The sequence below is a fragment of the Thamnophis elegans genome, chromosome 2 (assembly GCF_009769535.1).
Source record: "Thamnophis elegans isolate rThaEle1 chromosome 2, rThaEle1.pri, whole genome shotgun sequence".
NCBI classification, from domain to species: domain Eukaryota; kingdom Metazoa; phylum Chordata; class Lepidosauria; order Squamata; family Colubridae; genus Thamnophis; species Thamnophis elegans.
Window position 1 is genome coordinate 146,213,251 of NC_045542.1, and position 20,614 is coordinate 146,233,864.

General features: G+C 44.0%; 1 protein-coding gene across 2 annotated transcripts; it reads left to right on the forward strand.

Moving 5' to 3' along the window:
- The first annotated feature begins 342 nt into the window (after window positions 1–342).
- On the forward strand, window positions 343–16,295 carry LOC116502976 (zinc finger protein CKR1-like). Of its 2 annotated transcripts, none has more exons than XM_032209051.1 (3): window positions 343–499; window positions 3,854–3,975; window positions 12,373–16,295. In XM_032209051.1, the coding sequence occupies exons 2-3, from the start codon at window positions 3,888–3,890 to the stop codon at window positions 13,902–13,904; spliced, it is 1,620 nt and encodes a 539-aa protein (XP_032064942.1). In that variant the 5' UTR covers window positions 343–499; window positions 3,854–3,887; the 3' UTR covers window positions 13,905–16,295. The 2 variants fall into 2 exon arrangements, with proteins under 2 accessions (XP_032064942.1, XP_032064943.1); XM_032209052.1 differs by having other exon boundaries at window positions 12,376–16,295.
- The last annotated feature ends 4,319 nt before the right edge of the window (window positions 16,296–20,614 follow it).

Consider the following 20,614-nt stretch of genomic DNA (forward strand, 5'->3'; position numbering starts at 1 on the left):
TATATGTCGTCTAACACATTTTGACGAAATAAATAAACAAATTAAATAAAGCCGCCACATTTTAAGGCTGGAAAGTGTCACATGAAAGATCAGATGAGGATGGAGTTGCGCGCCTACGGACTTTAAGGGTTCAAGGTACCTGGATGGCCGTATACCTAATCCCACCCAAACAATCCCGGTCCGGGCTTCAAACCCTTCCAGAGACCCCCGATGGGGACCCATCTTTCGAGGGTCCCCGATGTGGGCTGTGCCCGCCAGAGGGCTCCTCTTCCTGTTTAGAAGGGGAAGCTGTTCCTTTCTCGGCCGTGGCCGCCGCTCGGCAGCCCCACTTACAGAGGCGGAGTTTGGCGGCTCAGTCGCCGCCGCACATCCGGATTCATCTTAAAGGGTTGCCGCTGTGTCCGCCGCCGATCCTCCCCCCACCCCCCGCAATAGAGGGACTCCCCCCTCCCCGCCCCACCTGCAAACTTGCTGGAGCTGCACCGCAGGCTGATTGCAGGTGATGTTCAAGGCAAATCCTGGCGGAGGGGGTGGGGCCGTCGGCATCCAGGCCTGGATGATTTTTTTTTTTTTTTTTGCAGGGATTGGTCCCAATGTCCCTTTCCTCGGGTGGTGTGTGTGTGTGTGTGTGTGTGTGCGTGCGTGTGTGTGTGTGTGTGTGTGTAATGGGTAGGTAGATGGGGAGTCATTGATCGAAATAAAACCAATGCGGTGGTGGGGATTTGGAAAGAAGAGAGCCCCAATTGAGCATCGGTGGGACGTTCTTGGGATGCGTCCGTGTGTGTGTGTGTGTGTGTGTGTGTGTGTGTGTGTGTGCGCGTGCGTGTGTGTGAGAGAGAGAGAAATTCCATGATTGCATTTGTATACTGTGGCTTTTCAATGTTAGTGCGAAAATAGAACAAACCGAATATACTGGAAGATAATAGAAATATACCGAAGGAAAGAGTCGAGTGAAAGAAGAAGGAGGGTGGAGAGGGTGAGAGAGAGGAGGAGGAGAAGGGAGGGAGGGAATGGATTAGAGGGAGTGACAGGGTTAGGGTTAGAAAGAAGGGGAGGGGAAGTAGGCGTAGAGGGGTGTGTGAGAAGGAAGAATGAAAGTTGGAGGGGGTTGAAAGAGGGTGTATGGTGGGCCAAGGTGGTATATTGGGTTTGCATTGTAGAGGGCATTTTCTATATAAGTGAGGGCCGTGTTTATTACTCAATGTTATATGCCCTGATCAAGCACAGTAAATATGTGATTGTATAGAATGAAAACATAATAAAATATATATATATATAAAAAAAAAAGAGAGAGAGAGAGAGAGACGGGGGGCCCTTGAGGAGGGTAACGGAGAAAGAGCTGCACTTAGAGGGGGATATTTCTTTTTCTGCCCTTTTTAAACCAAAGAGTCAATCTCTGCATTGGATTGCCGCCCCCTCCCCCTACCTAATACAAGACCTTTTAGGCATAGGCTGATCAGATTTGGGGGCCAATTTGCTGCTCCTGGATGGGGTCATATATATATGTTGCAGTGGCATACCCCACTAATTAATTTTCGGGGTGTCTGTATTCTAAGTGGCCTCTTCTTTAAGGAGCAGGTGGCATATTTCAATGTATATTCAGGAGCAGAGGTTATTTTATTATATTGTTATTTAATGTGATTGGGGAAAAACACACAGCATGGGCCTGTTTTTTGAACTATAGTAATAGCATCCTGAATATACATAAGTGCAAAGGCATTGCATTTGTTTCCTTCCTTGTTATCTTCCTGCCACTTCTGGGGATGCCCATCTCTTGTATCCTGAGATATTGCATCTTGCCACCTAAATCTCCTGGGTGGCTGAACAAATCAATAAACTGGCCTGAAATGATTATCGATACTCTTGTGTACATTTGATTTGTTGATAAAATGGTACAGTTACACTAGCAAAGATCTGAGATAAAAATGACAGCATCACTCTGCAATGTTGAAGAAGCTGAGTTTATGTTGAAAGGCTATACGATTGGGACAAATGACTATAGTAAGGCGTGGTCATTTAAATAAAACACCTTTTGTGTTTAAATAATAAAAGAAGCCTTGCAAAGAGATTGTATTTCTGTGTGCACTTATCTGGAGGTTAAGTATAGCTGGATTCAATAGGACTAATCCCTGAATAGATCTGCATTAAGATCTTACAGAATGGCTTAAAATTTCCTTCCAGGGCTGAATGAATTTCTTTTTAAATGTATTTTTAGCCCCTTTGCAAAACTACAGGTTTTCTCACAGTAGCTTATGATACAAAGGCAGACCTGTTCAGTACCAAGAGGATTATAAAAGCCCAGACATACAATTTCGAAGTCAGAATGCCGGTGTAGATTTTTATCTCTTTCCAACCCGATTCAAAGCATGTCAGATCCAGAAAGCTAAGTTTACCCATTATTTAGCACTTGGATCAAGACTTGCTGCGGTGGTGGGAGTGAACTTTGATATGAGAGAATTTAAGTTCGGAGCACGGCATTGCTTAGGAACCTGCTGACTGCAGTCAGAAAGGCTATTTGCTAAAAAGACTCACAAAGCCAGCCTCTTTGCTGCAGGGGGCTGCAGGAATCTGCAGGGACAGAAGGGTAGTTCAAAATAGCCATCAGTTCACATATATTGTTAGCGGAGCACTTTTGCTTCCTGAAGGGAGGTGAGGATTCAGCTGCTTCTGGACAGTTAGGTAGATTTTAAGAAAAAAATAAAGGATTTTTTTTAAATCTGCCTCTGATGAGCGAGAGATGAAATGAACCAAGTTGGAAAAGGAAAGCTGTGGTGAATGTTTTTTTTTTTTTTTAAAAAAAACCTGCAGGTATCACTAGCTGTAGTCCCAGTGGAATGAGTTTGCTTCAGTTCCCTGCCGATTTTACAGAATTGCAGAATAGCAGAGTCGGAAGGGACCTTGGAGGTCTTCTAGTCCAACCCCCTGCTCAAGCAGGAGACCCGTACAGAATCAGAAAATAACAGCATTATTTTTTTTTAAGAAATAGTTTGCTCCCCTTCCTGCCTTCCTCCCAGGGCTAACAGGGAGGGACTGGCCCAAGGTCACCCAGCTGTCTTTGTGCCTAAGATACCACTAGAACTCAGGATCTCTTGCTTTGTAGTTTAGTGCTACACTAAACTGTTTGGGGAAATGGAGAGGATTGAGGAAGCTTTCTTTTTTTTGGGAAAAAGTCTGGCAGATCCTGGGGATTCTTGGAAGTCTTCCCTTCTCCTCTTCCCCCAATGTCCTTGGAAGGATAACATCCAGGGTCTCTTTTTGAGAGAGGAAAACACAGTTATGAAATCAATGTAAGCCTATAATGTAAAAGTCCTTAAAGGCCTGTGAAGCCTTTTCTGAATTGAAACTGGAAGCCATGGAAACCAAGAGCAACCAAGGCCTGGTCCCCAGATGCCTGCAAGAGTCTGGTGCATGAAAAGCCCTTCAAATGGGCTTTTGTCCTGGGGCCTTGTATGGGAAACTCTACTTCTGGTTGTAAGAGGAAGCTCTCTCTGTGTATTTATGGTTATGAGTTTTATTGGCATGGAGAGGCAATTACTCCTTCTGTCCTGCCCCCAAACCCCTCTGTGGTAGGGCAGCTGTTGCTGATTTTACGTGGCTACTGCAGTACATTATTGTTTCCATTTTGATTTTTTTTTAAATCAAACAAGCTGGGATCAGATAAAATATGCTTTATGCTTATGGAATATTTTGTTAACATTGATCCAATAGGATGCAATGATTGCTACAAGTACCAGAGACCAGATCAAATATGTGGAAAAAAAATGCAGCTGGGGCTGCAAAATACGATGGGAGGGCTCCAAGGAAGGGAAGTCTACTTCAGCAAAATCCATGGCATTTAATTTGCTTTTGACAGGTGCTGGTAAGCCTCTGGGAACACTGCTGGTATCATGGAGCCATGGGTGTATCTAGACCAGCGTCAGAAGGCTCTGTATCGAGATGTTATGCAAGAAAGCTATGAGACACTGATGTCTCTTGGTAAGAATACACCTTCCTTTTTCTTCTGTTTTGGAGTCACTGTTCTTGTTTGCTCGTATTTGTATTTGATTTCTTAGGTCTAATAAAGACAGTCCTTTGTCATCTGCCATCAGTAGCATTTAACTGGTAGGACATGCGAGGAAAGAGCTGAGTCTTCTTCTCTCTGTTCTTAAGACAAAGGGGTATGGATTCCCCTAAGGAAATATTTAAATAAACCATCTCACTTACCTCTCCCCCACGACCTCCAGATCTCTACTCAATATAAAGTGAGCTGGGCATTATTGCATATTTCTCAGCTTAGTCTCATAAGGATGTTACAAGGATAAAAGGGATAGGTAGAAAACATTTGGGTTTTGGAAGAGGCCCTGACACTTGTGTTGAAGAGTGACAAAGCTTCTAACATACAAATTGTTCCTGGCTACTCCTCCAAGACTCCTGTGTGTATAAGAATGCCTCAGGCTGAATGTTGCTTCAGGATTCTGCAGAAGGAAGAGTGACTTACTATACTGCTTTTGCATTGAGAGAGTGATGTGAAACAGGGGTTCAGCCAGCCCATTTGGAACCAGAATACGGAAGTGGTGGGTGAGTGCAGGGGTGAAATGCTCTGAAGTCTGCTACCGGTTCGCTTTGCTACCTGTTTGCTTTGCATGCATGCGCGCCAAACGCACGCTACCGCGCATCATTGAAAAAAGAAGATAAAGAAGCCTTTTCTGAGTCTGCAAAGGTAAGTAGAACAGCGGGGGGGGGGGTGGGAACAGCTGTGCCACGCGATTTAGATTCACTAGAAAGCAGGATTTCCTGCTTTCTAGTGACTATAAATCGCGCTGCACAGCTGATTGTCGCACAGCTTATCGTCGGAATTACTGATGCACCCGAACCAGTAGTAAAAAAATGCTACCCGTTCAGGCGAACCGTAGTTCCAACAATCAGCTGTGCGGATGATCAGCTGTGCGACAATCAGCTAGGCAGCGCGATTTCTAGAGAATATAAATCGCGCGGCCCAGCTGATTGTCGCCACAGCTGATCGTCAGAACTACTGGTTCACCTGAACTGGTAGCATTTTTTACTACTGGTTCGAGCGAACCAGTCCAAATCAGTAGCATTTTACCCCTGGGTAAGTGCGTGCGCATGAAGCTGAAAGTGGTGCGTGTGCGTGAATGAAACCATCCCCTCCACAACTCCCCTCCCCCCAATCCCCTGAGCTGGAAAGGCTGGAGATGGCTGATGTAAGAGATCATCTCCACCTCTTTTGCAGTTGGAAAAGTGGTGGTTGATCCCATGGATATGTATTTAAGTTCTTCTTAAGCTTTCTTAGGTATGAAGGCAAATATACATTTCCCAGGATAATGTTGCACAATCAGTCTGGGTCGGTCACTGGGATCACAAGTTTAGTCTTCCAAGCTTTTGGACTCATGCTGGAGTCCATCCTCAGGGATCTTCTCTCTACCAGAATGTGTCTTGCTTACACACATTTAAGAAGCGCACTGATTTTTTTAAATTCAGCTCAGTGTTCTAAATAGGAATGATTTGAGTGATGGGGGTTGTGCTCTAGCCACTTAATGGGCTTCTGAAGAGGGGGAAAGGTAAACAGTTTATGTCCTGGATCACCATTTGTGATCTTAGGTATAATAATTGGTTGGAACATGTAGGTTCCCAGATCCCTGAAGAGTAAAGAATCTGGTTGAAAGGAAACAAATGCACATGATTTCCAAAAAGAATAAGTATCAGACTTCTTACGCATGAGCCCAGCTAAGGTTTAATTCAGGGGTCTGCCACCATAAACACTCAAAGAGCCATTTGGACCCATTTCCCCTAGAAAAGAAAACACGGGGAGCCACAAAACCTGGGTGGGCGCGGCCAAGTCAACATCACTCACTCCCACCCAGTCACATCTCTCTGTCTCTGTCTGTCTCTGTCTCCCCCCCCCCTCTCTCTCTCTCCCCCTCTCTCTCTCTCTCTCTCTCTCTCTCACACACACACACACACACACACAGTCATGCCTAACCAGGTTTTGTGGCTCCTGGTGTTTTCTGTGGGAAATGTGGTGGGACCACCTGACAGGGAGCTGCAGCAGAGGGGTGAGGGAGCCACAGGTTGCTTACGCCCAGTTTAATTGAACAGTCATCAGTTTTGGATTTTCAGACACATTTTTTTTTTTTTTTAGTTTTGTTTGAGGCTTTGTTCAGAATCCAGGGCACTTTTTGGGGGGATGCATAAAGCATTGTGTACATCATTCCATCTTAGGAGAGGCGTGCCGAACAAGCTTTATTCCAAGCAGTTCTCAGACTTGTTGAGCTAGAAATCCAAGTCCAGAATGTGTACATTGCCTCTGCACTATTGGTTTGATTTACTTGCGGATGGTGTAGGAAGAGTAAAGAATTTGTACCTTTCATGACTCAGAATGGAGCTTGTTAGCTCTTTACATCAAATAATCCTTCTACCACCCTCTACTTGGATCATCTTCCCCACTTTGTTGGTCTTCAGATGTGATCGTGCTGGCTGAGGAATGATGTGATACATGCCACGGACTTCGGTCATTATGTCAGGATGCAAGTAGGAAAGCTTACAGTTTGCATCTTGATGTCACAAGTTCTGTTTTATCCCTGTAATTTGTATCAGATGCCTATGAATCCCAGCATTCTTGGATGCCTTGTTGGAGGAGATATCTGATGCCTCTGTGTGCCAAATGAAATTGGCAATAACAAGCAATTTGTGTGGGGTTGTGGTGCTGGAAACAGTAGAATCAGTGGCAGATTAAGCCTCACTGATGCCCTAAGCACTGACAAATCCGATGCCCCCCTCCTTTGTACATACTGTACAAATCTTCATCAGTATTTTTCTTTCTCAGCTTTGTGGTGCCCCCTTTGGACCTGGTGCCCTAAGCACCTGCCTAATCTGCTTAATGGTTAATAACCATTAAGACACCACTGCTGGGAGTGTGTGTCAATATATGGAACTGCATACTGGCTGCTCTTTGCTCATTTCAATAAGAAGGTGGCAAAGACAGAACAGAAAAGATGATTTTGTCCACTTCATTGATTCAGAACGTACTACTATTAACTTTTCTAAAGAATCTGCTTAATGAACCTGCACAGTTCAGTCACTTCCCTGAATCTTACTAGCAGGTTCTGGTCCTGCCTCATACTACTATCTCTTCTGCATAATCTGCAGTTAGTAAAATAAAAAGTGTTCTCCTTGAATAGGCAATGTTGTCCATGTGTGACTGTGTCGTTCCAAATGCAAAATTCTAGCTAATGTAGCTACAGTGGTCAGGTTTTTGAGTAGAAAGGAAGGAGGTTGAGGAACTTAATTAAGTTTGGAGTTAGCCCATCCCTTGCCTGGTTATTCCAGAGTTGAGATGAGTTGTTCCAAAAGTCAAATGGATCTTGGTTCCCTTCATTTGACTCCATCTAACATCTCATTTTACAGAGATCAAGACCGTTTTCTGGATTCCAATCACACAATCTCCCCCATTATAGCCTTGGAAACTTCCAATCCTGTTCTATACAAGACTCACATCTGCAAATACTAGAATATTGGATTGCAATTTCAGGCTGCACAAAAATTTCTTGCAAGATCTACATAAATGTAAATTGGATGTTCTAGTTCATATAGATTTGAACAACCCATCCAAGTAATCAAGTGAAGCTTCCTCCTGTCTTTACAGTTCAGATTCCACGTTTTTTACTTGGAAGTAACTTCCAAACAAAACAAACAACAACTGCAATTGATGTTTAGCCAAAACAAAGATGGATCTGAAATCCCATTTCAATGGTTTCTGTATTTGTTTGATTTATATTCCACTTTTCTACTCAAGCAAGCATACGAGTCGAGGTGGTGCAGTGGTTAGGGTGCAGGCCACTTCAGCTGACTGTTATCTGCAGTTCAGCGGTTCTAATTTCACCGGCTCAAGGTTGACTCAGCCTTCCATCCTTCCGAGGTGGGTGAAATGAGGACCCGGATTGTTGGGGGCAATATGCTGACTCTGTAAACCGCTTAGAGAGGGCTGAAAGCCCTATGAAGTGGTATATAAGTCTAACTGCTATTGCTATTCAAGAGGGCTAAGAAACTGCATATATGTTAGAAATGAAAAAAAATTTTTTTTAACTTAAACTCTCTCGAATGTAAATTTATTTAGCACTTTGTTGGCATAGCTTACAAAATAGGACAGATTTTCCTTTTAGAAAGGGAAAAAATGTGAACACTAATGTGAGGGAATCGAAAGCTAGGCCAAATTAATTTATCCTAGATGGCCAAGAGACTATTTTTTTCTCAACGTGGTACCGTCCAGATAGCCTATATCAGTGTTGGCGAACCTTTTTGGCACTTAGTGCCGAAACGGGGGTGCATGCGGGTGCACTGGAAACAGGAAGAGCAGCTCCCTGGCACGCACACACGGAAGCGCCGGAAACTGGAAGAGCAGTTCCCTGGCGCGCATATGAACTGAGCTTCCAGTTTCCAGTGTTTACATGCATGCCAGTAACCTGGTCTTCCAGTTTCTGGCATGCATGCACGCACAAAGACCAGCTGGAGACCAGAAGCTCAGCTTCCTGGCTGCTCTTCCGGTTTCTGGCGCTCGTGCCTGCGCACAAAGACAAGCTTCCCAGTGCACTGTGCACGCCGGAACACGAAAGAGCAACAGGCGATGGCTGGCACACCCGGAGAGATGGCTCTATGTGCCACTTCCGGCACGCGGGCCATAGGTCTGTATAATATAATTTCATTAGCCCAGCCAACATGGCTAATGATAGGTTGGGAAATGAGTATGAAGCTGGCTTGCAGGTTTTAAGAACTTGCTTTCAGATCAAGCAACAGAAAACCACTATCTAAAATGAGAGAGGGGGGGGGGAGAGAAGAGAGAAGAAAGAAAGGAAATAAGAAAAAAGGCCAAACAGACAAATAAAGAACGAGAAAGAAAGAAGAGAAGAAAGAAAATAAAAAAAAAGATAAAGAGAAAGAATAAGAAAGAAACAGAGACAAAAAAAAAAAAAAAAAAGGAAAAAAAAAAAAATAAAAAAAAAAAAAAAAAAAAAAAAAAAAAAAAAAAAAAAAAAGAAAAAGAAAGAAAAAAAAAAAAAAGAAAGAAAGAAAGAAAAAGAAAGAAAGAAAAGAAAGAATAAGAAAGAAAAGAAAGAAAAAGAAAGAAAGAAAAGAAAGAAAGAAAGAAAGAACATGTTATGTCATGGCCACTCCTTTGGAACATCTTCCCTAGGACTTTTCAGACCCCACTTGGTGACTGTGATTTATGGTAGATACATTCATGGTGGGGGAAAAAACATGATTTACTCAATTAATATTGAACCAGGACCTGGAGACTGACAACACACTAGGCAGAGATCTGATTGGTTAGTTGTGAGTTAACCAGACTTTCCACTTAAAAGCTGGCTGGAAGTTGAGTGGATTTTAATTTTTGTAGGGTTCTGGCTTTCATGCAGACTTTAATAGTAACTTTTGTCCCAATTAGATATGCAAGTCACTGAATTTTTTTTTAATCACTCAGGAAATTTCTTTTGAGTACTTATCCACTAACCTCCTAAGCATTCTTTACTTAGCTTTGCCCAGAGAAGTAGAGCTATTCCTTGGGTGTTAAAAGCTAGAGAAAAAAGATGAGTCATTTAACCCTTTATGGGAAAGCCTTGGCTGGAGCTTGTTGCATTGGAGTCAATGAGCTTCTCTTATGATGGCATTGTCACACTCATAGGCAGACACAGGCTAGCCTTATGGCCCCTCAACTCACATACTAACTTGCTTTCCTTTAGACCAAATATGGCTACTTCAAGTCCTGTGGATTGCAATTCCCAGAATTCCTGAGCCAGTATAGAATTCTGCTTTAGATGTGCAAAGATCTTAATCCCCCCCACACAGACATTAAAAAAAACTTTTTTAGTAGGATCCTCTCAGGTGACCTTTGAAAAAAGCCATACAAGTTTTGGAAAATTTATCCAGGTGGGACAGGTTACTCAAAAGCTCTTGCATCCCCCCTCTGAATTTTGACTCCTCCCATATCCTCTGTGGGAGGGTTGTCTTTTAAAAAAAATTGGTGGGCTCCACCCATTAGACAAATAGCCATTCCCAGGCCTAAAGGCCCTTCAGTCTTTCTCTGGCTGTCTTTCTGGAGGAGAGAGGAGAATAGAACCTCATCTGATGACAGACAGCAGGAGAGCCCAGGAAGACCTCTTCCAGCTGCTTACTGATCCTGGTTAGTATACCTGGTCAATGAAAAAAAGATGAGAAGTAGGACGGGTGGGAAAGCTTCCTTTTCCTTGGAAAGGCTATTTCATGATTTTTCTGCTTGGACTGTAACTTTCTGCATCCTATTAACTGCTTCCTACTCCAATTCTGCCTTGTTAGCTAGGCTTATGTCCCAAAATGGATGTCCTAGACTGAAATTACCTTCCCTGTGCCCTGCCCCTTCCACCTTCCTTCCTTGTATCTTTTACTTTTCTTTCTCCAGGAGCCTCCTTTCTTTTTCTGCTGACATCCTAAATCACCCTTTTGGGTTGCCTTCCCACTCCCTTTGCCCTCCATCTTAAGCAAGGGTGGTGGTGGAGGAGGAGGAAACTATGGCCTCTTTACAACCTGTGGACTTCAACTCCCAGAATTCCCGAGCCAGCCAGCATGAAGTCTACAGGTTGTAAGAGGGCCATATTTGCTCACCTTTGATGTTAAGCATTCATCCTTGGAGTTTGCCTAACCCTACTTCCTTCTCAGTCCATTTTTCCCAATTCTTTTTCCTGTTTGCAAACCTCATATCAGTCACTTGGTTCCAAGCCTTTTAAATTCCTTTAGCTTTTAGACTCAGAGTATCCAAAGAACTTGGACTGTGGTTCTTAGTCTGTTTGGTGTATCTGCTACTTGGTGGGAATGGATTGGAGATGGTGGAAATTTTACTTTTACTCAGAGGGTCCAAGAAAAACATTCCCTATGCAAGTGAAAATTGTTTTCTCCTTAAATAAAGGATAAAAGGATGGCTGAGAGTATAAATGTGAGAGGCAGAATATAATTGTAATTGTAATCTCTAATTGGTAGCTATTGTATTTAGGGATTAGGCTAGTTGGCCCAACATAACATTGGAATGGTGCTTCATTCTTATGGTAATCGCCTCTATTTTAGCGCCCTCTAGTGCTTTAGGCTATAACAGCAGTAATACATTTGCTAGTTTGGGAGAACTGCTAAGTACTGTATATGATAGAAATTGTGGTCTGACACGTGTGAAGAGCATTAGGTTGAGGAAGACTGTGAATACGTTTGCCAAATTTATTTAGTTTCTTTATTTAAAATATTTATATAGCCCTTTTTCCTTTTCTATTGCTGCTCATAAAGCACTATTGTTGTTTTTAATTGCAAAGTCATGTCCGACCCATCACAACCCCATGGACAATGTTCCTCCAGGCCTTCCTGTCCTCTACCATCCTCTGGAGTTCATTTAAGCTCACGCCTATTGTTTCAGTGACTCCATCCAGCCACCTCATTCTCTGTCGTTTCCTTCTTCTTTTGCCCTCCATCTTTCCCAGCATTAAGCTCTTCTCCTGTGATTCCTTCCTTCTCATTAGCTGGCCAAAGTATTTTAAGTTTCATCTATAGGATCTGGCCTTCTAAAGAGCAGTCAGGGTTGATCTCCTCTAGGACTGACCGCTTTGATCGCCTTGCAGTCCAAGGGACTCGCAGGAGTCTTCTCCAGCACCATAGTTCAAAGGCCTCCATTCTTTGGCGCTCAGCCTTCCTTATGGTCCAACTTTCACAGCCATACATTGCAACTGAGAAAACCATAGCCCTGACTACATACACTTTTGTTGGCAAGGTGATGTCTCTGCTTTTTAGTATGCTGTCTAGTTTTGCCATAGCTTTCCGCCCCAGGAGCAAGCGTCTTTTAATTTCTTGTCTATAGTCCCCATCTGCGGAGATCTTGGAGCCCAGGAAAATAAAATCTGTCACTACCTCCAATTCTTCCCCATCTATTTGCCAGGAATTGAGAGGGCCGGATGCCATGATCTTAGTTTCCTTAATGTTGAGTTTCATGCCAACATTTGCACTCTCCTTCTTCACCTGCATCAAAAGCACTATTAAATCAGAACATAATAAGCAAAAGTGAAAATAAAATTATTTTGCTATTGCAAATTTCTAATGGTTGTTGTGTGGGTGGAGAAGTAAAAGTCTTCTATAGCCTTATTTTAAATATTATGACTTGTTAATTTTTAGGTATATGCATTCCTTTCACAAGATGCTTATAAAGAAACATTAGAAGAAATAAGATGCTTTTAAAAAATGAAGCGATGCTTATGATATTTTCCAGGAATTTGGATGTTTCAGTGATGAAACACCAAATTAAAAGAGTTGGAATAACAAGGGGTGGGTGTGATGTTGGTCAGGAGTTTAATTTTTTTGCCTTTGTCTTAGCAGCTAATCAACTGCTAAACAACAATAACCACGACGATGATGAGGAGGAGGAGGAGGACGACGACGAAGATGAAGGCATGGAAGAATTGCGGCCAGGGACCTCTCAAAGTGCGCCCAGAAAGGTCAAGCCCTTGACGAGACGGGAAACTCCCAAGCAGCCAAAGATCATCCCAGTGGTGAAGAAGGACAAAGCCACCCAGCGTGGACATGCCTTGAAAAAAAGCCTTGAGAGACGCTGCTCAGATTGTACGAGGACCCTTCATTCCGCCGGCAGAGGGCGCCAGAGGAGTGAAGCCAACGCCGCTCGGGAGAAGCCGTTCCAGTGTAGCGACTGCGGGAAATGCTTCATCTGGAGCTCCCACCTCGAGCGCCATCGCCGGATGCACACGGGAGAGAAGCCCTTCAAATGCCTCAACTGCGGGGAAGCCTACAGCCAGAACTTCCACCTCTTGCAGCACAGCTGTGCCCAGCTGATCGAAAAGCCCTTCAAGTGTCCTGAGTGCGGGAAACGCTTTGCCCAGAGCTCGGCCCTGGAGAACCATCAGAAAGGCCATACGGCAGAGAAGCCCCATAAGTGCTTGGACTGTGGGAAATGCTTCATCTGGGCTTCCCACCTGGAGAGGCACCGGCGGGTCCATACCGGAGAGAGGCCTTTCAAGTGCCCTGAATGTGGAGAGTCGTACAGCCAGAGTGCCCATTTGGCCAAGCACCGGCGTAACCACATGGGCGAGCGCCCTTACAACTGCCCTGCCTGCTGGAGAAGCTTCGCTCAGATCTCTGAGCTGGAGGAACACAAGAAGACCCATCTGGGCTGCGAGGACTGTGGCAAGGTCTACCGGAGTCGGCAGACCCTGATGCGGCACCAGCGGGGACACCACCGCGAGCGCACCCATCTCTGTGAAGAGTGTGGGAAAGGCTTCGTGTGGGCCTCCCATCTTGAGCGCCACCGTCGGGTGCATACTGGGGAGCGCCCGTTCCCTTGCCCCATCTGCGGGGAGAAGTTTGCCCAGAAGGTACACCTCCTTCACCACAACAAGACTCACTCTCACACCCGGCCCTACAAGTGTGGGGACTGCGACAAATGCTTCGGGGACAGCTCTGCTTTCCTAGCTCATCAGCGGGGTCACGCCATGGAGAAGAACCACAAGTGCCAGTATTGCTCCAAAAGCTTTGCCTGGAGCTCCCACTTGGAAAGGCATCAGCGCATCCACACGGGGGAGAAACCCTACAAGTGCCCCGATTGCCCCGAGCACTTTAGCCAGACTTCCCAGCTCTTCAAGCATCAGCGCTGTCACCTAGGCAAGAGGCCCTACAAGTGCAGTGAATGTGGGCGCAGCTTCAGCACCACCCTGGAAGTCCTCATCCACCAGCGGACCCACTTTGGGACCAAGCCCTTCCGTTGCTCCAGCTGTGGGAAGGGGTTCACCCGCCGAGCCAACCTGCTCAAGCATCAACGGTGCCATGCTAAGGAGTCCCCTAAGGAGCATTTAATTGAACTGAAATGTGAAGGCAACGGGTTCTCCGATATTTAACGGTTGGGAATCCCGGCAAGAGGAGGCCATTGCCGATGTTCTGGGGTTGTGGAGACTCCAGTCCTTGTTCAGCTCTTAACAACAGGACCCGATGCTATGGACGTGGTGGGAGAGAAGGACGCTTTAGGAAATGTCTAGGACAATGGGAAGGCCACAGAAAAGTCTTGGTGAAGAGGTATGGCTGTCACCAGCATACGAAAGAAGATCTGCCAAGAAGACCAATAATAGCCATGTCCATCGGCGATGAGGATCCTGATTTAGAGTCCACGCGGATGACTTTATTTCACATTTAGTCGATACTGTACATATCAATGTGCCCCAAGTATGGGGGGGAAAAGCTTTATTCACTGTTCATGTTTACGTTCGGTAGCCTTTCCTCAGATAGACCAATTCTCCCCCCCTCACAATCCATTTTTTTTTTTTTGGAAACTCTGGATGATGAAGCTTTAACAAATTCTGAAGGCTGACCTCCAGACCTTAATATGCCTGACTGAGACTTTACTAAATGGTGTGGAAATCTGCATGGGGGCCTGAAAACAAGCATTTTTAAGCCTCTTGAATGTGGAGGGGGAAAAAAAAGCTTTATTGACTAAAGAACCTAAACACCTGAGGCTTTGTGCTGGCCAATTGTATTTTAGTGACTACCATAATTAGATGGTACAGTAGAACCTGAATATCTAGAGACTATCTTAATATCAAACTATTCCATTCTTGATACATTGTTGAGGGGGGGGGGACATACGCGCTACATTGATAAAAAAAAACAACTCCCTATTTTTTCTTGGTTTTTAGAATCCTAGCTGTTTAGTTTCTGCTTAACTAGTTTGGAGAGATATTACCTCCGCACAGAAATATTTGGATTTCTTTTTCAGCATTAACTATAGAAACACTTGACTCTCCTTTCGTTATGTGGAGTGTTGGTTTAATGAGTCCCAGTCTACTAAGTACACTTGATTTTGGTGCTTTAACCTAGGTGTTTCTGATAGATTGGTCACTCACAGTGGTTCGATCTTACGCAGGGAAGTGGGATCTGCTTAACCAAGAGAACAGAGGGTTCATTTGGGTTGATATGGCCAAAAGGAGTAATGTATGGAGGGTAGACAATAGATAGGTTCCAGAAGAACCCAGATATGGGAATGAGGAACACATTTGTGGATAGTTTATGGATGATGGAACAAGTCAGAATTCAGAGGTGCCAGCCTTGCATTTTTCAAGAAAATTAGAAGCCGTTTCAGGCATTGACCTGAGTCAGCTGCGTAATTTTTGTTTCAGAATTATGAGGGACATTTATGAGGGGCCTACCGAGGAGGTGTTGACAAACAGCACCTTGTAGTATAAAAACGAAAGGAACAATGATACCCAGAAATGTTGGATTGTCATGAGGGTAAGGGGAAAAAGAAGCAGAATATGAATCTATTCCAGAGAAGAGCAGGCTAGAAATAGAACAAAAGAGGACAAAAACTCAATGGGAGGGAGGGAAGAGCCTCCTGGCTGTGCAGGTTAACCCCTAGCATTTGCCACTGGAGTGTGCATGATGTCCCTAGAAGTGGGGAGGAGAGATGGCAAAAGGCTTTAGTGAAACCTGAAGAAGCTTGGGGTTTGAGAAAACTTGCTTGAGAAGATACCTATCTTCTACCAGGTGACTGGTGACTGGTGATGGAAAGTGAAGTTGTCCACCAGGGAGAATTCTAGGCATGGGGGGATGGATGGCAAGGGCCTCAAGCAAAACCACCCTTGAGTCCTGATGACCAGTGAAGTCTGAAAGGCTATATGATGAAAACAGAGGGGAGGGTTGCTTTTCCAGTTGCTGAGGAGGTGAATTGTTATTTATCCAGCTGCTGTACTTTCCTCAGATCCTACCTCAGATTCGTGTTCCAGGTGACTAACTGGAAGAATCCATCTCGCCCTTCACACTGTGCGGCATGCTTCCTGAAGAGATGCCCACAGAGGACTGGAAGCCTGGCCTTGCGGGAGAGTTTGGAGTTATTGCAAACATGCTGTGATTCTGCACATCCACAACAACTCTTTGAAACACCAAATCACAGGATTAATATAGATGGATGATGTATTGGTAAAAAGGTCTTTGTAACCCCGTCTCTTTCTCATCCTATTTGCCTGTGCTTCCCCAACCAATTTCCTTTGCTTTACTCTCACGTTTTCCTTCAGAAGTTCATTTGCTTTATTGCTTTTGAGGTACCTGTTTGACATGATATGCTTCTCTTGATTTTGCTCTCACCCTATTCCTCCATTTGTTTTTGTCTAAAGCAAACAAGCATTTTTTTCTGTTTTAGGACCCCTTTTCCCAACTGACTAATAGAGTTGAAGAAGTTTCTAATCTCTGATTTTCTTGGTTGATGGTTAGGAGTAATCAAGTAAAAAAAATGTAGCATTTGTAAGTCTGATTTTTCTACTATGCGCCGTGCTGTGTGGTTTAGTTCTATCATTTCAGCAAGCTTGCTGGATGTTTTCAGTGGCAATTCTGAATGGCTATGACATATAGGTATATATAACCCATGGAGCTCATTTGGAAGCCAGCTCCAAAATGCTCATCCAGAAATGTTGCCTAGCCTATTCATGTATGTGTAGGAGTCCCAATATTTATGGAAGGCATCAGGCCCAACAGCTGAGCTAAAATATTTGCGGTACTTTAGTTGAAAAGGTCTTTTTCAAAATAAAAAAGGTCTTCTGCAGTTATGACATAAGCCTAAGATTGAAAATCAGGTTTGTCAGATGTTACATCTTTTCTATCCTGCTCTACAGAGTAGAGAGTTGGTCTCTGACCAAAAACCACTTGAAGAAACTAGAAGCATTTGAAATGTGGATTTACAGACGGCTGTTATGTATAGGCTAGGTTGACAAAATCACAAATGAGGAGGTGATAAGATGCCTGGGAAAGACAAGGGAAATCATCAAAGCCGTTGAAAAGCGAAAGTTAGAATATTTTGGACATGTCATGCGACACCCAGAAAAATATGGCATACTTCTCTTAATCTTACAAGGAAAAATTGAATGAGGCCCTGGCAGAAGAAGAACATCCTGGCTTCAAAACCTAAGGGACTGGTTTGGACAAAACTCAGCAGCACTTTTTCATGTGGCTGTTGACAAAAATAGGATTGCCAACATGATCGCCAGTGTCCGAGGACGGCTATGGCACAAGAAGTTGAAAAGGAAAACAGTTGGGGATATGGAAAGAGATTTGTAAGATTAGACAGGATGGGAAGTAAGTGCCCTTACTCAGATGTTTGGCCTCCCCCAAACAAAACATTTTGTAGTATTCAGCTAATGTGGCCATTACCAGGGAAACCAATGGATTGTATATTTTTAAGACTGGCAAAATCAAGACCAGCTGCCATTCAGTGGGATAGTCTCTAGCACTTGGTGGCTTTAAATTGATTTAATTTACCATATATTTTAGACTATAGATGCACCAAGATTTTGAAGAGGTAAGTAAGAAAAAAAGTTTTTGTCCTCCCTGGCCCCCAGGAGCACTCTGCAGGCTTCAGGCCTGGTTTTCACAAAAATGGGATGGGGAGGCGGGGTTTCGGGAGACCAAAAATGGCTGTATTTGTTGTATAAGGCGCACCAACATTTCCACGCTCTTTTGGGACGGGAGGTGTGTTTTATACTCCAAAAATATGGTATTTTGCTGAATCCCAATGTTACTGAGGAAATTGGGTGTGTATGTGTGTGTGTGTGTTGTCTTCCCCTCATGTCAGGCTTTGCAGACGCTTCTGCATATCCATTGTTGTGGGAAGGAGGAATTAGTCTAGCTAGAACCATGGCCTGATCCAGCAGGGATCTTGTGCTCAAGCATATGGCAGGTTGGGAGTTTCAAATACATTCCCAACCAAATTGACTGAAAAAAAAATACTTGAGGGTGAGGGGAAGAGTAGGGTTGGGGCAGAATTTGAAGTATGGGTGGTGCTACAATTTCAGGACAACTGTAGCCTCTTCATTTTTCTGAAAAGCGGTCCCCTTGGAAGACACCAGTCCTCATTATCACTGAACAAATGGAATTGAAATCACAGAAGTTGTAATTTTCAACACTTTCATACTGTAATGGCATCTCCAGGGATGGCATTTGCTCTCCAGTTGATTCAATGATTGCAATGATGGTCACCTCTATTCTCAATTGTTCTACCAAATCCAAAACACTAAACAAAAATTCCTGAGTGGATTGTGTGCCCTATAAGTATTGTTTTTAAACTTTATTTTCAATATTTGTCTCCACCCCTGAGCCAGGATAGTTTTTCATGGTAGTCCTGTGTCTTTTCAGAATAGGAGTTGGAAGAGACCCTGGAGGTCTTCTAACCCAGCCCCCTGTCGAGTAGGAAACGCTGAAACACCATTTCAGATAAATAATTGTCCAATCTCTTCTTAGAAACCTCCATTGTTGGAGCATCCACAACTTCTGGAGAAAAATTAAACTTGTAAATGGGACATTATTATGGTCGGTGGGATAGGATTTGTGGCTTGAGATGTTGATCTTGTTTGTACACCAGGAGTGTCAAACTGGCAGGCCGTGCCTACTCCAGCTATGCCAAGGGGAAAAACATCACGATGCATCATGGCAACGCAACACCGCAAATTTGACACCCATGTTGTAGACTGTAATCCTGAATGACTAATTTATGTGGGAAAGGGCTTCTCTTTTTTTTTGGAAGCACTATATTCTGATTTAGAAGCCTTTTCATGATATGCAAGCAACTCTCTGGGGAATAACCCCCATCAGAAGAAGCAGCCGCTCTTCTGCAGGTCACAATTTCTGGATCAAGAAGCAACAGGTATTTAGGTGCAATTCCAAGTCACGGGAAACCTGAGCAGCACCCAGCAAGACCAGACCTCCATCTTCAGTCTACACACACTCATCTTTAAAGGGGAAGGAGCTTGTGCATTTCTCCACACTGCTTTCCAAAAGAACACATATATAAATACAGACGAGTCAATATCCCTTCTCTTCTTTTTTCACTCAAAAATCTCCAAAACTCTACCTGCTGAAAATGTCATCTTCCTGGCTCTCCCTTGACAGAACTCTTAATATATTAAAGAACCACATGGTATCCAGAAAGCTATTAGAATTTCTTCCGCCAGGCCTTCATTCTAGTGGTGGGTTCCTAATGGTTTAGACTGGTTCGCCCAAACTGGTAGTGATTTGGCGGCCTGGGTCGCTGGAACTGGCAGAGACCCAGGCCTGCTAGGCCCCTGAATCGGTTCCCCTCATGGTGCCATAGGCGCCACCATCTTGTTTTCGGGTTCTGCCCATGCACAGAACAATTTTAACTTCACTGCACATGCACGAACAATGAGAATCAAGCGTGTACAGCACTCCCATAAGTAAACCAGCAGTAGTGCCTGCCGGAACCCGCCCTTGCTTCATTCTAACTGGGAGCAGATCTTAAAAAGAAGATCCACTGAATATTTGCCTGCTATAAAGGCAACAGTCCTATTCATGTAGCTTTTAAAAGTTCAGTCAAAGGAGAAAGAATGTAATGCTGTCATCTGAAACACAACTATCAGGTCTAAATGTAGGTTAAATTGTCCCCATTCAGTTGATCTGCAGTCCTTTATAATGTGGTTAGTGTGGTTAACACTGGCACATACTGTATGACTAGCCCCTTCACCCCATCCACATCTCTATGGTTGGTATTTGAAAACCACAATAAAACATATCAATTTTAATATACGTATATATAGGGCAAATCGTGTAAGAATTGAATGCTTTCTAATTGGTTTTTCTCTTCACAAAATGCATACACATACACACGTGTATGTTTAAAAGTCTGTGGAGATTCTCAGCCATCCAGGTCAGGGTTGTCCCAAAGGTGCTTTTTCAGGAGGCAACTGGATTTTCTTGTTTTTTCTTTGAAGAGCATTCCACTATTCTGTCAGAGCTGAAGAAGCTTCTTGGATGAGAAGCAAAACATCTTCAAAGAAAAAACAAGGAAGTCCAATTTGCCTCCTGAAAAGGCACATTTGGGACATGTGTATGTTTGTTTTTCAGCTTCGCATGGTCCTTTGAGGGTTGGAGTGAAAGTCTTTCTGTCCTAAATCAGCATGTCTAATATCCAAGGCTAAAACTGAATCTTCCGAAAGTTCAACTTGTTTCCACTGGTTGAGCCGGATGGTTTCCAATTACAGTACCAAGAGGCTCTGGTTGGTTGGTTGATTGATTGACTGTTGGTTGCTGTAGTTTTGCAGCTGATCTAGGAAGCTCCACCTCTTCATATCCTGGTTAGAAATAATAGAGGTTGAATTTGTGGGGAACAGGCTCCCCTGCTTTAGTACCCAGGGCCCTCTGGTGGTGGTTGTTGCGGGTTCCGTCAGGATTCTGACGGATGACCTAATTAAATCATGAGCCTCAAACCAATTTCTTCCCAAAAAAAAAATCCAGTTATTTATTAGGAGCAACATGTCAGCATGTACCCAAGTGAAGCCAGCTCTGACACCATGTAATTTACAGCCCAATTATGACCCTGTTTCCCCCCTTTCCCCAGGGTGTGTTATAAATCACATTCTCCAATGGACCACTTTTGGGGGCTGTAGAGAACATGCCCCTCTGGCTGTTGCAAGTAACCTGGGATACAGCATTGAGAAAGATATGCGTGGAATGTGCTTCTGATCGTGCCTGCCGTGCTGCTCCATCAGTTTTCCCACTTCTTGCCTATGGCAACTTGAGAGCATGTCAGGGATGCTTTGCGACTTGACAGGTG